An 18,930-nucleotide genomic window follows, 5' to 3' on the forward strand; every position below is an offset into this window, starting at 1 on the left:
GACTGACAGCTGCAGCCTGTGCCTGAGAGCAACATGACAGAGAAGAATCTAATCTCTCCTCCTCCTCCTATCACTCCTCCATTCCAATTTCACCACCTATTGTCCTTGTCAACCACTTCATTGACAGCACTGTCCTCCTCATCCAGTTCCAGCCTTCAGTCTCTGGCATGAAGAATTTTACAGTTTCAGCCTGAGCTAGGAGTACGTGTGTTTTTATTTAGAGCCAAAATGCACACAGTTTAGACATCTTGAAGTTGCATACTCTCAATCTAATATTTGTGTCTGTTGAAAATAATTCCCAAAACCATCCAAGACTACTTTAGGGGATATCTCATGTAGGCATTTTAGAATCAACAGTAGACTTTGCTGCTAACGCGACGCCTGATGATATCTGAAGAGACTTAAAGCGGCACATCACATCTTATTTCCAGATACTTGTAGACTCCTGTCAGATCGAAACATTCTTCATTCTTTGGAAAAGTCAATGCCTTGTCTCTGCAGGTAAACATGGCCTCTCTTTACATTGACCAGTCAGTGTTAAAAAAGGCAGTGGTGCTCACATCACGTGGAGCTCAGAACATTGAGTGGACACACAGGCAGTTATCCAGCCCACACATAATGTTCCTTTCTGCTCTAAAAAGCTGATACAGGGGAAACATGACACAGAAGAAGAATAGCATTGAGAGAGTGGCCTACACATCCGTGATGACAAACATGTGAATTTACTTTCAAATTGGAAACCACTAAAAGACGCATGTAAAAAGCAAAGTGAAAAAAAAAAAAGGGAAGAGATCATCGATGCAACAACAAAAACAAAAAGATTAAAAGAAGAAATCGCTCTAAATAGATTCAAACTATTTCTCTAGGGATTGTATATTGTTCAATATGGCTGTCTGAGCAGTGGCTCCAGGGCCAGGGGGGGGGGGGGGTCCTGATGACAAATGGTTTTCTACTCTGATCTTCCCCCATTCTCGCCTAATTTCCATCCGTCCCTTCACCCGTCTTTCTCTAGCTTCTCTACAATTACACAGCATATGGTTGTTTACGGAGTGTTCTCACAGCTCTCGCAGGAAACACTCTGCTGGACTTAATGCAGCAGATAAAACTCTGACATCTGCTTGTCCTACTTTCTAAGAGCACACAATATACAGCTTTTTTTTTCAGATCAGTTCCTACCTAACAAAATTTAAACTCTTCCATATTTACGCTGTGTCAGAATATTTGACAGTATTCCCCACAGATCAAGTTCTCACCACTAAGGTACAATCAATAAAGATGCCAAAAAATCTGCTTCCTTTTAACACCAGATAGCATGCTGTATCATTCACAAAATTCCCCCCCTAATCTTCAACATTATAGTTCAATCCTAAAGCACTTTTAATCACAAACATTCCTATTGCAAAGCAATCAAGACCACACACACATTTACCTGTGTTAAAATGTAACCATCTACGTGGACCATGAGAAACAAGTCAAGTGTGTGACTTGAACATGTACACAAGTCACAGCACAAAAAAATCAAGGCCATATTCATGGTCTCTTGGAAAAATGAAATGTGCGTGCAGTACAGAAAGAACACGTTTAAATCCAGTAATCTCTTAGGCTTAGGCAGATGCTTGTTGCACATCAGCGGATATGAAATTGTATGCTTCTTTCTTCTTTATGCTGAGAACTGCTCTCTCTCCTGCTGTTAGCCTCCTGTTATGTCATCTTCCCTCAGGGAGGCAAGAATTGCAATCAATTAATGCAAAGAGAGCTTTGGAGGTCAACACAAAAGTGTCTCACATCATCAATTGAGACATTCTGTACTTTTTCCATAGCTCAGTCACCCTAAATGTACAGTTACTGTGACTAATCAGAGCACTGTCTAAATAAAACAAACAGGCCACCAATTAATTTATGCATCAAACCCCAGTATTAAAACAGAATGAGCACAAAAAGCTGCTGAATCGGTCGTGGTCCATGAAGATGATCGTAATAAACTGCAGAATCAAATATGGTGAGAAGAAAGACAGACAGATAATGGTAGGACATATGTACATTTAAAGACAAACTGCTACTACAGACAACTAATGTAATATCTCTAATTTTCATTTTGGAAGTCTGCATTCCTGGCAACATGATCCCAAATCCTGAGGAATAGCAATTTCAGATGCCAGCACAGCAGTAAAGGTTTGACAACAAACTGGCTTTTCAAAACCACCTCTGGAAAACAGTAACAGCAGGTCATATAGTAACAAACTGTTTCAGGTATACTCTGGCGTGTTGGTGTGCCTGCGGGCGCTTTGACTTCCTCCCTTAAACCAAATAAATGATAATGTTTGCTCAATGCTGAAGTTAATTAGCTTTGGATAAGCCCTGTGATGGACTGATGACCTGTGCGGGTGCACTTCAATTTCATTCCACTGTCAGCAAGAAAGATGAAACCACACCAATAGTTTCCATTGGAAAGATGAGAAAAAAGGGAACATGTATAATTATCCAAATGAAGGAAAGCAAAGTTCTCAGATCAAGTAATTTATTCGACTCCCATCACAGATAATAGAAATAATTTTGATGTACTTACCAGTTCCTCGTTATTCAGCGTGGAACGGTTCACCAGAGCAAATGAGATGCCTGCCTTTCGAGCAGTGAGGGTCTGAGTCAAGAAGATGAGAAGTTGCAATGTCAAAAAAACCAACAATTAATTACCAACCAGCATCATTATTTAGACTCTAAATGGACTGATGCACAGTGTCACAGAGAACACACAAAAAGTTAAACAGCTTATAAATGGTTATTAATATCTGGTTAAATGTAAACAAGCATTTACATGCAAGTATATACTTAAAATTAAACAACATACACATAGTATTCATTCATTCATTCATTCATTTTCTAAACCGCTTAATCCATTCAGGGTCGCGGGGAAGCTGGAGCCTATCCCAACTGTCTATGGGCGAAGGCATAGTATTCAGACACATAAAATATGACAAATAACAAAAAGTTAGCTTACCAAAGCCTGCAATTTCCAAGTATTCATGAAGAGAGATTATAACACAAAGAGAAAATGAATCAGACAAGGAAGTGCAAAGTCTGAAAGTACAAACAGCAGAGGAAATGAATTTATTGTCCACACTGAGCGAAAAGGTGTCTCAGCTGCCATGCAGGACTGCTGGTTTGGGGCATAGAGCTTGAGAAAGATTCATTTATGCATCAAGAGAGATTATACAGCTGTTGCATGATTCTTTATCAACTCATGCACTGGCAGCTAGTGAACTGCAGTCATGCTTGGCATTTATATTCATTTATCTGTTGGGTGAAGCTTTGATCATATTTTCTGCTGTCTGCTCTGCACATAGTTTGACACAAGCAGAGAAACACAAGACGCACACATTCATGTATGAGTGAAGCCAGCTGAACTGCACAACACCGACTCGCACACTAGCCCACTTGGAACACACACACATACATATCCGACGATCAACAACTTACTCAAACATAGACCTGTACACACCCAGCCAAGGCACTCTCACAAACATCAATGTGAAACAGACACACACTGAAACACACGTATATGTAAATTAGTTTTATACTGATATTCACTGAGTTTGGGTGAGCAGATTGATATATCCCATACTGAGGGAAGTTACGTAACAGAGGAATGCAGACACGGACAGCTGACAATATTGGATCAGTCTTTACCACGACCCTCTTGTCTACACAGCCCAGCTATGGTAAAGATCCATGGAAGCCATGGAGAATGTAGGAGAAAACGTGACCTCTACATGAACTGTGAGTGTTGATGTAAGTTTATCAACATGCACCAGCACTGCTGAGGTTGCTGCGGGCAATGGAGTGAGACCCTGCATCTGGAGGTTATCTATCAGTGCTTTGTGAATAGATCAACTTCTTTTTTTTTTTGTTGTTGTTGTTTTTAGTTTTGCACCCCTCTGTAAAGTTGGGGGAACCCTGCTGTCCTATCCAATCAAACGCTGTTGCTGCCCTGAAGCAATCACACAGCAAATGGGGGACATTGACAAAGGAGAGGCATGAAAGGGGGACCAATTTGTTTGCTGACTACTGACTTCATCCCACGTGTAAAAGGCTTGCTCAGTGTCACTTTTACATGATTTAAAAGCCTCACACAGTTAAATCAGAAGTCAATGAAGTCTTCTCAGATATATTTTTGGGTTGAGTTGTCAACATTTCAAGGTAGATACATTTGTTTTCAACACCTGCCGAGCAACAGAAAAAAGGAGAACAACGGCAAGCATCGGCGAGGCTGAAATCTGACAACTCACTGAAAAATATTACCCATAGCTTTTATGGGTCCATGTAGGAATGGCAAATATACACGCAGAATTAAAAAAGAAAAAAAAAATTAAAATTAAAAATAAAAATTAAAAAACGACAACCCATACTTACCAAAACATTGTTGGTTATTAATTTAATGGGAGATATGGACAAATACAGCATCAACTCATGTTGTTCACCGTGATATAAACATTCATCAGCATCCTCGTCTATGACATCAAACTGCATTATCATCAGTTTTAAAATAGACTAAAAACTGTCCTTACTGTTTCGGTTTAAAGACATGAAGATGAAAAACAAACAATACACAAGACAGATGTACTGTATAGGACATAACAGACAAACAGTTAGAGTATGCACACATATGGATGTTACTGGCATCAGGACAGTCTGTTGTCTGTCAGAAGGACTAACCATGTGGCCCAGTGCTAAAAGTGGAGCTCGCCTCAACAGACTTCTCTGCAGGATATTTCATAACACATTTTGTTGCAATAAAAACAAATTGCTGTAATGTAATGTCTTAAATACACTTCCTGGACCAATTAATCAAGCAGCGGAGTTATATGGCCATGCTTACATTTAACACTCCTAGCATTAAAGAGAATAGCCCAAATTTTAAGTGGCGGCTTTTATCACCAATTGACTTTATACAAACTTAATTTTATCATTTAATGGCTTTAATTTGCATGTCATGTCTAAATGTGGACATATTTAGAATCCTCACAACTCTTTTAATTACCATTTAATAATCATTTTGATGCAGGTTATTACTGCAGCATTGGGCATATATCATGATAATAAACTTACTCCATCGCTAAACAAAAATACACAACATCCTATCAAGCTGCCAGTAAGGATAATATTGTGCTCAGTGGGGGTCCATACTTACACAGTGCAGGATTCCACTACTATGGTAAAACATGGGGTCACTTAGATAGATTCAACATAAATCACACATAACCTTGTTGAGGCAGATGACTCACCAGGTCTCGGACAAGAGGCACTGTCCTCTTGCGGCGTAAATCTGGCATGCTGTCAATACCATAAAGTATGCTGCCAGCCCTGGAGAGGCAGACAGATTTAAGGTGTATTAATATCATAATAATGCCATGCTGGGGGAGACATTACTACGTTGAAAGGGGGCTTTGATTTACACAGCTGGCAGACACCATGGATCATGCCTCTTTCTGAAGCTGTCTTACCCCCTTCCTCTTCCCTTCACATGGCGCGGACCACCTACAGTACACTACAATCAACGTGAATGGTGAGGGCCCACTGTAGCCTCCAAAATGAACAGTCCAAGGTAATTTTTTTACCATCTTCATATCCATTTTCTAATCCCCATGTGCAGGTTCCACTCTGAATACTACTTTCCTTTCCCTGGCATCACCTCAGCTGTCACTCAAAGCCTCTTTAATGACCTCAACAAGATGCCAAGCCCCCAATGCCTCCACACAGATAAAGCTCCCCAAGCTTTTCTGTCAGCCCTCTCACCAACATCAGTGCTCTGACCCTACAGATACATAATGTGACAAGCTGAACTGTCCACTGTTTTTTTCCTAAGACCCTGGCTCGAGCAGCCCTTACACACTGTTGCAAATGAGTGGATAGTCATAACATGGAGTGAGGTAATGGTCACTTAGTATGATTGTTAGCTGCTATATACCACATCAACAAACAGCTGATTGCATGTATCTTCCATTATGACTTCGCTAATAAGCTGCAATAAATAATCATTTAAAAAGTCTGGCACATGTTTAAAGCCCAAAGACAAAAGTTAAAGATCTTAAAATATTGTGAAGACACAATGTAAATCTTCTCTCTGTTGTATGTCAAAATAGTGAGCATTATAGGGCTCCCTTCAGGGGAAACAGCATACCTTTGACATTTCCGCAACTTGTGACACAGAATAAGGGTTAAAACAAACAGGACAGAACTCTGATTTTGATAACTGTGATGCAATAAGGTTAGAAATTGGTCAGTCACTCACCCTCCAGACTGCAGGCCGAGCAATTTGGGATCCAAAATACTGCGAGGCTGCGAATAAAAAGCAAAAAAAAAACAAACCATTGTCTAAAAATAAGAATAACAATAACAATACAGAGCATTAAACAAAACGTAAAACAACTAGCAGCTAAATGAAACTTTTTTAAAAAGTCGACAGTATGAAAATGTACTGGAGAAAATACAGGTCAGTTCAGGATGAGATAAGTGGCTGAGGAGAAGGAGGACAGGAAGGAGGGAGAGAAAGACAGGCAAAAGACCAAATTATTCTACAGCAGTGTAATTTCTGGGCTCAAGACTGAGAGTTTTGCCGCTTTTGGTGCTTCAGGCCAGATCTGCCTGTTGTGTAACACTACCTTCTTACTGACCAAAAGCCCATTTTGAAACACATCATTTCATGAAAGTAAAACAAAGGAAGGGATTACCAGCACTGAGTGACAGTAAAATGATTTAAAGGCACATGCTGCCTTCTCAATTTTACTCATCCACAAACACCAAAAACACAAGCACACTTACAGATAAAGGCACCTACAATTTGATAGGACACAAATGTTGTCACCCTACAAACCACAAAAACCACTCATGCACATGCAAGAAAATCACAAGTGTCCAACTAAATATGAACAGTGACTTTAAACCTGAGTATCCAAAGCACTGATGTCTGAAAGGAGAAAATGAGAAAAGGGTGAAGAGTGAGAGATTAGTTCATTAGACAATACAGAGGCTTATAACACACTGATCTACGTTTACCGCCTGATGACACACATCTGTTTTGCCAAAAGGAGTTATGCAGAATTGGAGCCACAGTGTTAACATGCACTTCAGGGAGAATGGCTTTGAACAAAGGAAAAATGGATAAATGTTCAAAAAATGGAGATTATTCCTTCCACACGTGTTTCATTTGGGAAAAAAATGCACATATTTTAAAAAGCATACTGTCTGCCTTTGACTGATACCATTACTGGCACTAAGACACAACTGTGGAGACATGGAACATTAAGCAAGCATATGCACATGGTATCATGTTGCCATTTTCAGGACAACAACATGAGGCCAAGACTGCAGAAGTGTAATTACTGTGCTATTGATCCATGGGTGATATATGGCACCATAATCACAATATAATGTGTTACATTCAGAAGGCAGCTGTCTACAAGAGAAAGATCAAATTGCTACTCCGATTAAAAGGACACACCAAACTGGTTTTTGTTGACAAGCAGCTGTGTATATAACAGCATCTATTAGAGGAAAACAACTTTATACTTGCAGTCTTACTGTGATTTGTCTTGTTTTTATCTGTTTATTTGAAACACTATCAATGAACAACTATTTGAAAAAAAAAAAAAAAAAAAAAATTGAACCTGAACAAAGATGGATAGCACAATATGTGGGTGTGTTTCTGGATGTATGGCTTTATCCAGAAGTTGTTTTTTCTAAGTACTATTAGTGTTCCCCACAAGTGTGCTTAATAATTACTAGAAGCATTGATACCAAGACAATAGTGCCATTTTTATTGCATAAATTACATTGCTCATATAAATTAGATGTTTTTATATACTGTGCAAAGATATGTCAGTGAATCATTATTTAAACCAAAAGCTGAACTCAAGCTTCAAAACTGCACTGAAAGAGAGTCAAACTGTGGTACCTTGGACAGCAATCAGCGAAGCTACTTTCAGCACAGCTATACAAGACAGAGTCATCTACTCTACCAGCAGGTCTGCAGCAGCACCAGATAAAGCCAGACCACAAAGATAGGCCACAGGCTGCTGATATAAACCTCATTTCACAGGTGCCTTAAATCTGTGGAACAAAAATGTAATTGATTGGTAGAAAAGCTCTATATGTGTGTGTGTGTGTGTGAAGCAAAGCACTGCTGAGGCGGCAACAGTAGCTGTAAATCCTTTCAGTTTTCGTGTCGACACACGCAAACACACAGAACATAGATCAAGGCACTCCAGAGCAGAAAGAGCTTGCACCTGGTTGATAATGCTCCCAAGACTGACAAATGCCCCAACACATCCAGGGGGGAAAGAAAAGTGTGTTCTCTGGAAGAGCGCTTCAAGCACAAGTTTGCACAGAGGCACTACAGCGTCTCCACTTAAACACATGCAATGAGAGAAGAAATCCTCTATACCAGCAGAAAAAAATAATAAATAAATAAAATATAAATGACTCCCAAAAGCTCATGTTTTTACAAATTCTTTTAGCTTTGAGCACTGTGACACAGTGTGTCACGATCACAGGCCAAGTCAGTCAGTACTCCAGGGCATGAGGGTATTTCCATGCAGCTCCTATAAAACACAGGATATCCTGACAAAAGGACTGTGACAATCTCTGAAAAGCTCTTTTCTTACTTTGAAGCTCAAGGTACCTGAACAAAGGTTAGATTGACGACAAATGTGAACGAACAAATCCTAAATGTTTTATGTGTTGCAAAAAGGCAAAGCCTAAAAACTGGGAGCAGTTTTGTGGCAGTAGCAGCTATATAAATTTGACACAATAAAAATAGTAGTAAAATAATATATATGCATACCTCTTACACGGTAATATCCTTTTCAATATTTTATCACACTCATACTGGAAGGATTTTCTACTGCTATAGTAATAGTATCTAAAGCCCAGGGTACAGGGCGATTGTGATAACATTTTCAAGGTTATTTTTCTTTGTTTTGTTTTTTATCTGCACCAGTGCACAAAAAGATTTTACACACCTTGCACAAAGATTGCAGTGCAGGAGAGGGTCAAAGACTGCAGAGAAGTAGGATCACTGCCTTGAACTAGCCAAAGAGATGGGGGTCGAGGCTTTAAAAAAACTGTTAGACTAAGTGTCAAAACTGAAGATGAAGAAGTACTTTCATTGGTAATTAAATACTGTCGACAGTTCAAAACTTATCAGTTTCACAAAATCAGAGTCTATCAAAGTCATTTCTAGTAAATATTGTGTTTTGTTTTAAATTCTCATTTGTGCTAAAAACTGTAAAATCACTGTATTATCAATTATCCTTTCCTTTGATAAATAAGATATGCTTGTGTTTCCTCTGTCATTAAAACTGTAATGCACGATTATTACACGTTCAAAAGCAGCAATGACAAGGCTGACCACAAAATGTCAAGCAAGTCTAGTATTTTCCAACAAATGTTCACCGTTATGCTTTAGTGTCTGTCTCAAATGGTTAGGACCAGAGGAAATTAATACTATGCATTAAGATTACATGTTAATAAAACTACAGTGAATTAGTTTTTTAACATATTGATATATTGTTTTGACATATTAGTCATGCTAGTAATAGTTCTAATATACTCCTACTATGAACTAGCTTAAATTTCTACATGAAAAAGAAACAACAGAGGAAAACAATTTCAGTGAATATTCGTTAAAGTCAACTTTTATAATGTAGCTCCAAATCTACTTAGCATTGTCCTACTTGCAGTACGGTGACAATGGTTTTACAAAATTCACAGCAGGGAACCAGCCTTGCCTTGTTTCTGGATACTGCTTATAACCACTATTGTTTCAATTTCGCAGTGGTGCTTGCAAAAACTACAGGTGTTACTAATTGCATTTTTAATTTCTGAAGTTAATTTAGATGTTTCATCAGGTACAGGTATTGTTTCCACTGGCTCACTGCCATAGTTTAAGTCAGGGGTGTCCAACGCTGTTCCTCTGAGGCATCTGCCCTGCATGTTTTCCCAGCTTTAACACCTTATGAAGTCCTGCACAATGACTCATTTTTTGAGTCAGGTGTGTTGAAGCAGGGATACATCGAAAACCTGCAGGATAGTGGCCCTCAACGTCCGGGGATGGACACCTCTGGCTTCAGTAACACAGCTGAACTGAGCATCATTAATATAATTACATACAGCTGTGCATTACTGGCATGGCTGTATTAAAGATATGAATTGACAACATCCAATATTCTTTTTAAAAATAAAAATGCATTAACTTAAATATTCTAAAATCATGACAAAGTTCTAAAATGTGATTTTAACCAAAAAGCAATAAAAAGAAAAAAAAAAAAAGATAAAGCAGCATATTTAGACTTCTGAATTCATAACTAATATTGTGCATTGAAAATAAACCAAGTATCTTGATCATATAAATCATCCAAAGTGCTGATAGGTACCAGCCTTAACCATTCAACTATGTCAGTAGGATTGATCATAAAGCTGATTTTTTTTTATTTAACATATATTTAATATATTTATTTATCAGATTTTTTTTAGTTCTTACAAAATTCCTGCCTACTCTAATGTCATCTAATATTTATATTTGTGTATTATGTAAATGTGTATTAATGTAATGAAGAATATTCTAAACTAAAATCTTCAAATAAACTGTTTTTAGTGATTATGTAACTTGACACAACTTGTGCCGTGGCTGATGAATCTTGTTATTTCAGTTTTAAAAACACACCCAAGTTGGCGTGTAGAAAACAGATGGCAGTAACACGAACACATCTCATGTAATCAACACCCTAATAAAGCTGAAACTTTAATAAATATAAGCTGTTTAAGAGAAGACATATCTGTGCTTAAACATGAGAGAAACAAGAAATGTTTTTAGTGCAGGTTGTAGCCTCCAGGATTTGGTGAAATATTAGAATTCAGAGTGAGACATGAGAGCTAATTCTCCTGGAGGCCCGTGTAACCAATTTGATCACTGCTTGTCCCTCTGATTACTCAAACTATGACACATGACAACATTATTTCCCTCTCCCGAAGATTACACAACTACAGTAATGGCTATATAATGTCAGAGGGTTTATTGTTGTTCATCAAATTTGTTTTAATGTTTACTTTCAGGTTTTAATTGTATATTTAGATAAAGAACCAAAGTTGGTTGAGTTATACTGATGCAAAACAGGATGAAAAGTCCCAACATGATGGTACTGGCCATGACTCAGCAGATCACTAAAATATTATAACTTTTTAAGTGTTTAATATGAATATTAAAGCTCTACAAAGTTATAGAGCTATCATAAACTTTGGCAGAGAATTCCTACCGGTGTTCCCCCTCATACTGAATCAGCCACTGCTTTGAATTGGATGGATTCACCTATGAAAATAACAGATACTCCTTTTTTTTTCCATTTCTGCATTCTTCATATCAACATTTTTTTGAGAATTGATGCACTAAGCATAAAGAGGGTCTACCTCTTCTGCTCCCCCAGGAGGAAACAGCAAACTTCACTAGCAGCAGACCTCTATAAATATTCCAAGCAAGGCTGACCTGGTTACAGAATGCCCTTGGGAGTGTGAATTAGCATCTGAATACAGACACTGCTGTAGCCAGTTGAAGACAGGCCTAGCAGAAGTAGCAGCATTGCTAAAACTCCCTTCACAGCTCCCACATGACTCAACCAGCACACTTCAGACTTCAAGTATGAGAAGCAAACATCAGCTACGAGAGATCAAGGAATGGATTTAATGAGGAATTTGTAGCAAATGCCTTTTTAATCGACACAAAATTAACATTAAACTAATTAAGTATATTACTTAATATACTTATATTTTTATGCTGGATATGAACTTTCAGGATAAAAATTATGCTGGTTGTGCATGTATAAAGTTATGTGGAAGTAGAAAAGAAAGTGTAAAGTTGTATGTACAACATTAAAAGGTTGACCTAAAATCATTTAAAACCTTTTTTACTGCAAAAAAATTACATGTAATAGCCAGATTTAATATGTATAATCATAACATGATAATTAATTTACATCTAATCATAATGACACAAAAAGCAAGCATTTATATTCAAATACGTTTATGGGACTCCTGAGGAGCAATGATATTTACTGTAGCCATTGCGAGAATAGCACTGATCTAAAATTTTCTGGCAAATATGGATATTTAGTGGAATGCAGATGACAAAATTAACAAAGGACAAAAAAAAGCCCAAAAGTCCAGTTGGACAGGCTGTTTCAGTCAAATTGATAAACTGCAACTATATTTTTTGTCAGACCACAGAAAAGGGAGATCAAGCCAAGGGATTTACTAAAAGATGAAGCTGCTTGTAAACCTTTTGCAGGAATCAAAAGGAGATAAGCATGCCAAAGATTGTAATGATTGCTTCATTAAAGGTTAGTAAATCACTTTGTTTCTGTTAGTTAGGGTCGTTCTCTGTAAGCATCTGCCATCTCAATGGTTTATTAAATTTCATGATATGATAAGAGCTGTAGCTGTACTTTCTCCTGTCAAGATTGTGGCTGCTAAGCAAGAAGCCATCAATAACACTTGAGAAGCTTATTTTAAGCTTATTTTAACTTAAGCTAAGGTTGTTTGCTTCATTCATCGGGATGCTCCAACAATTTTTATGATGAAGACAACATAGACTGGTCTTCTATGCCTTGGGAGAGAAAAAGTTTTTTGCCAACACAACTATATCACTACTATCTAACAATGGTCACTATCAAGCAGTAATGGAGGACAATAGGTTATGGACTAGGTGATACTGATCACAAATCTCAATAACTTTGGCTTAATGAAAATATATGATACAAAAATGGTAAATGTACAGACAGAGGGGCAAGATGTAAGAAAACTAAAAACTGGTATTCGAACCTGCAACAGCTGCATCAAGGAGCCGTACTTTCTCTATATTGGCCTTCAGCTAAAACAGCTGAGATTAGCGTCATAGACATGTGTTCAACCTACTTTTCATCTCTCCTGTTATTTGTATTTTCAATGTGCACCAATCTTTTCTATAAATAGTTTTGTAAACAACAACCAATATTTTTGCACAGGTCTACTTTGGAACTGCCTGCAGCTGCTGCTCAAACATTCAGAGAAAATTAGTTCAATAGAAGGTGCTCTTATGTTTTTAACAACGCAACACTAAAACCTTACCAAAAGCTTCACAGAAACTGTAGGCAGCTTTCATGGTAAATTCTTTGATATTCCATGCTTCACAAATGATTACATTTCTATAGTAAAATTGAAATATTCTATCCCCAATTTCATCATTACCACATTCTTGGATCTTTTGCAATGTTGTGGGATTGGTTGATACCGACTCAGGAAGAAAGAATGAAAGTTGTGTGACAGTCAACATATGTCACAATAAAAGGACAACTTAATGCCCTCTTAGTATAACTCTAACAAACAAGCTCTATATTTAGACAAACCACATTGTGCAATACTATATCTCAAATAAAATATATTCGTATAATTTCAACAGAAAAAACATTTCACACACAGCCAGTGTTGATTCACAGCCTGCATTTCTTGAACTAGACAACCTTACTGTAAGTACCACAGTTGCAGCAAAATATGTAGGTCAAGAGCTTTTGGGTTTAAGTAGGAGTGGAAATTCCCTCCTGTTTTTTTGTTTTGTTTTTTTTTTATACCAGGTGGAAGACTTTTCCCAGCAATTTCTTTTCTTTTCTTTTTTTTTCTTTTGTTAGCAAGCTCTGACCAATCAGCGATGCAGTACTTTGCTTTAAACTAGCTGCTTTAGTGAAACAAAAGAATGATAGGACAAAGGACAAAGAGCAGAACTAGCTCTACACATTTCTATAAATTTCTTGGACTTCAGTACAAACATGTATTCTCAATAGTTAGTAATTAAACCAATATATGCGGATTTAACTTAAACTTTTACTTCAAGTGTACCACAACAATCTGAGATTATTTATTTCTAGTCATTGCAATTTGCTGATGAAGACTAGTAAAGCATTTTTGATAGTCCTATCCCTAGAAACACTATCTACTGCTAAATAATCCACAACATTCTTATTGCCAACAGGTCCAATACACCTATAGAGAACCCCACTAAGCAATGACGATGTCAGAAAAACATTGGTCACACTCAACATTGCTACTTTATTTAAGAACGTGCCATTATCTGACACTGAATACTTGACTGTTGACCATCAAATGCAATTTATGACACTGTAAATATATGATGCTCTTTCCCTGACATCAGTGTTTGCATTTTGTCTGTTTTTGTTCTAGCAAAGCTTAAAAATTTTTAGTGAAGTCATGTTAGGCATTCGTAATTAAAGCCAATGATCTGCCAAAATTGGCTACATTATTAATAAAGTTCCAGATGTTTTGTTTATGCCAGTAGTTGTTTTTCTAATATCATCATTTCATAACATTTCATTCTCAATAAAGACCCTTGTAGCACTATAGGAAATTAAAATGGGATTGTGTGATACAATAAAAACGGAAAATCCATACCCCCTGCAAGGATCTGCTGTTCCAATTCAGCCATCTGTTTCCTGTAGGCCCTCAGTGCTGCCTCCTTGAATGTGGGTCGAACACGTTTCTTAGGTGGTGCTTCCACAGGCTTCTCCTCTGGAACATTATAGTTTTCATCCTCCTGCTGTTCTTCCATTTTTTCAGACACCTCAGCAGCCTCTTCCGCTATCTCCTCTACCTCTTCTAACTCTTCATCACCCTCTTCCATCTCCTCTGTGACATCATTGTCTTCCGTCTCCGGTTCTTCGACATCAACATACTCTACCATTGCATCATATTCAGCAGTGTCCTCAGTGAGTTGGGTTTCATAATCCTCACCGTACTCTTCATCATACTGCTCATCCAAGCTGCAGTCATACTCCAGAACACAAGCCTCTTTAGTCGCCTCAGAATCATCTGGGGCTTCAAAGTCTTGAGAAGACTCAATATTTTGAGAGGCATCATTGTCTTGAGAAGTCTCGACATCATCAGTCACATCATAGTCCTGAGAAGTCTCAAACTCTTGTACAATTTCAGCTTTCTCCTCAGGCTCATTCGAGTTAGTCCTGTTTTCCAGGTTGGCTAGCACTTGCTCCATCACTTCAACATAATGTGTCTCACTGTCCACTGGTTGTTCTACAACTTCTGGATCTGTTTTCTCTTCTGTTGCTTTATAGCTGACAGGTTCTGTGTGAAGATCTGAGTCTACTGTAGTATTCGAATTATTTGCAGTAGAAGTGGACAGGGTGCGGAAACGCCCCATAAATGTGGAAGAGGAGTTGGTTGTTTCCTCTGGAGGAGCAGGAGAACCCTGTGAGCCAGATTTCCAGACAACTTCCAGAGCTGATTTAGCTCTTTGAAGTGTGGATCCGAAGCCAAAGCCGAACGACTTTTCACTAAGATCAATGCTAAGTCTGCTGCTCCAAGACTTAGGAACTTCCTCAACTTTCTCTGTCCGTATCTCACTCTGGCTGCGATACATACTTGAAGACTTGGTTTGGGTCTGATGAAAACTATGATTAACATCAATTTCAGGGAATTTTTCTTTGGGACCTGTTTTGGGGGTTTCTTTTGCAGGTTTAGGGGTTTCTTTTGCAGCATCTTTTGAGGCCATTTTGGGTGCTACTGTAGGTGCCTCTGCTGGAGTTATTTTAGGACTCTCTTTGGGCATCACCTTTGGACTCTCCTTAGCTGCAACTTTTGGAGGTTCTTTAGGTGAAATCTTAGAAATTTCTTTATTGTGCACTTTTCCTGTCTCATTAGAAGCTACCTTAGGTATCTCTTTTTGGGTCTCTTTTGGGGGTATTTTTGAAGCTTCTTTGGTAATTTCTTTAGCAGGAACGTTTACACTTTCTTTTGAAGCAACTTGTGAGGGTTCTTTTGATGCTGCTTGAGGGGGGTCCTTAGCAATGACTTTAGGAGACTCTTTAGGGGACTCTTTAGGAGTTGAGTCAGGTGTCAAAACGGGAGTGTCAATTGGTGTTAATTTAGGGCTCTCTTTAGGTGAGTCTTTAGGACTTTCTCTAGGTGTCATTATAGGACTATCTTTTGGTGTTGGTTTAGAAGTTACCTTGACAGCCTCAGCAGAACTTACCTTTGATATTACTTTGGAGACTTCCTTAACCACTGGCTTTATGGTCTCTTTAGGTGTGATTTTTGGACTATCTTTGGGGATAGACAGAGAGCTGTCTTTAGTGGCTGACTGTGATAACTCTTTAGCTGATTCTTTAGGGACTGCTTTAGAGGATACCTTTGATGAAACCTTAGCAGATACCTTGGGACTGTCCTTTGGTATTGTTTTGGTGGTTTCTTCTTTAGGAGTCAATTTACTTTGCTTGTGTGTCACTTTAGCAGCAGCTTTAGGTGCATCTCTTGATGACACCTTCGTGCTTTCTTTTGCGATTACCTTACATCTCTCTTTGGACTGTCGGCCAGAGGTTTTAACAGATTCCCGTTCTGTTATAGGAGGGATAATGTGGGTGGTTATAGGTGGTAAAGAAGATTCTCTGTCTAGCATCATGAATTCCTCATCTCCCTCAAACTGCAAATCAACTTCCTGACATTTAGTGATGTTCTCTGGAAAACCAGGGATGGTTGATGGGTCAAAGGGGCTGCTAACCTCAATGGAGGCCTCCAAACCAGAGTCTGCACCCTGCTCTAGATGATGCCAGTCTTTCCATGGTGATAGATCACCTTGTAAAGACAGTTGGGAGCCGCTATAATGGCTTCTGTCCCCAGACACACAGACAAGTCCATTGCTAACCCCACTATCAATAGTTTCTGTTGTCTCAACCTCATTATGTTCATAAGTTTGATTATCATGACTGAGAGGATGGCTAGGGCTAGCATACCAAGATGATGCCATATCCTCTTGTTTTCGCTGCCACAATTCCTGATCAGAGGAGGACAGCAGGGAGCAGCCATTTGCTCTCGTGAAGTACTGACTCTCAGAGAAGTCTTCTGAGTATGACTGACAGAGTTTTGAACAGTCAGACTCAGAACGGCTAAGTTTTGGGGTCGAGTAGTCACTTTGGGAAAGCCAGCCAGGAGTCAAATCAGAATAGTAGGCCTTGGCATGCTTATCTGGGTCATAGTGAGAGTCATCAGCATAGTGAACTGTGCCTGAGTAGCCTGCTTCATCTCCTGGCCGGCTATGGTCATGGGACCTCCTCTTGTCTGATTTGGCCTTGTGAACAGGCTTTGAAATGACCATTGCATATTTATTTCTGCTCAATTCATCCAGTTCTTTATCACTATCCATTGAGTCCCAGTCATCACTTTCCACCACTTTATCCTTTCCTGAAACCTTTATATCCATGCTTTCATAGGTTTGTGAGGATGACATTGTTTTGTCCTTTCTCTCTTTTCCATCATGAGTTAAGCTATCAGTAGAAACTGTAATACCTGTTCCTTTTAGTTTGTAGCACTTTTTCAAGACTATATCCCTATCTTGGGGTGTTGCAAAAATGACAATAATAGGACGGGGTTTTGCATTAGAACATTCCCTTTGCTGCCCTAACCTATGAGCTAACTCAATTTTAATTGTTTTATGGGCATCAATGAAACCCATTTTGTCTTTTAGTATTTTATATATTAGATTTTCTGTTTTCTCTGACCTTTCTTCAGGAACATTGAGAAATCGCAAGGTTGAATTATTGGCCTGGTGGCTAATCTGTTTTATGTAGTCATGAATATCACGCGTTTCCCTTCTAGACTGGACGAATCCTGAGCGAAGCTGTTCAATCTCACTCTGAACTACTTCCACACTACTGGAGATCTCATCAATGGAGCTCTTTAGTGCGTTGACGTGGCCACGAAGCTCAGATAGTTCAGTCTCTATCTGGCTGATCCCCTGAAGCTCCTTAAAGATCATTTCCATAACATCCTGGGTCTGACTGATGCAGCCTGTTGATGATGAACCAGGCTCCAGAGCTGAGCTTTTTTGCTGCCGTCCAGCACGATCTAAGGATTTGCTGCGGATACCCAAGGTTTTCCTCCAGTTGCTCACCTCAGAGTCTGAGGAAACACATTCCTGGCTCTTTTTCCATTTTCTTAACTTACGTAGAGCACCCAGTCTAAGTGTATGTAAACTGGATCGTTCCACTCGTTCACCTTCAGAACTGCCATCAGAGGGAGCCAAACTGATAAGGCTCTTCCTGTTCCGTCTTACTGGCATAGTGTGTGATTTATGCTCATCCAGTCTCCGGACAGGTTTTGTCTCACTCAAGGAGTCAGAGTAGCTGCTATCAATTGAAAGAACCTCAGGGAAGATACTTTCATTATTATTCAAAAACAGAGAGTTTTTTGGGAGTCCATTTGCTATAGCTACACGATAACTAAAAGTGGGTGACAAAGATGAGCAGTCGTTCTTTCCGTCGTCTTCTTCAAGCGATATGTTACGTGCCGAAGAGCATTTGGAAATCTTTTTTACTGTAGTCTTCAGAGTGGTAGAGAGAGTTAGATTGTGTGCTTGCAAATCAGAGGTCAATTTGGGCTCTTTATTTTCACTTCTTTCTTTCTTCTTTATTGGGTTTGCCAATTTCTTTGTAAACATTCCTTTGCAAATCTTTTCAATATAGGATGATACAGTCTGGATTAGGGCAGAAACCATGGATGGCAATCCGGTGGACTTTTTATATCATCCAGTGAAAGAAGAAGTTGGCGTGGAATGCGGTGATGGCTAGTCAAGCACAATCAGCCTGTGGTTGAAAGTAGGAGCCCAGCTTGCAATCGCTAAAAGCAAAGTCCATGCAGTGACTTGCAGAAACTTTTAAATCCAGTGGCCTTCTTCCCGAACAGGAACATCTCTCTGTAAAACAAAAAGAAAAGTACATTTGTTTTGTAGTATGACTGAAGGTTCTCGCATGCAATCAAAACAAATTCCAAATTATTATTCTACTTTCGTCAATTAAGGAGCCAATTTGTAAAATCCTAAATGGGCATATT

General features: G+C 38.7%; 1 protein-coding gene across 1 annotated transcript in view; it reads right to left on the reverse strand.

Annotated features, from left to right (window-relative positions):
- The window catches only part of unc13c (unc-13 homolog C (C. elegans)), a gene marked incomplete at both ends in the record, with an annotated part of 106,411 nt that extends 87,816 nt beyond the window's left edge, over positions 1-18,595 (reverse strand). The window contains 5 exons of the mRNA XM_079242494.1: positions 2,567-2,638; positions 5,280-5,358; positions 6,287-6,333; positions 6,939-6,961; positions 14,485-18,595. Of these exons, the coding sequence (XP_079098620.1) occupies positions 2,567-2,638; positions 5,280-5,358; positions 6,287-6,333; positions 6,939-6,961; positions 14,485-18,595 (4,332 nt within the window). The remainder of the gene's footprint in view (positions 1-2,566; positions 2,639-5,279; positions 5,359-6,286; positions 6,334-6,938; positions 6,962-14,484) is intronic.
- Between the last annotated feature and the right edge of the window lie 335 nt (positions 18,596-18,930).

Source organism: Telmatherina bonti, assembly GCF_933228915.1.
Source record: "Telmatherina bonti genome assembly, chromosome: 1".
Taxonomy (NCBI): domain Eukaryota; kingdom Metazoa; phylum Chordata; class Actinopteri; order Atheriniformes; family Telmatherinidae; genus Telmatherina; species Telmatherina bonti.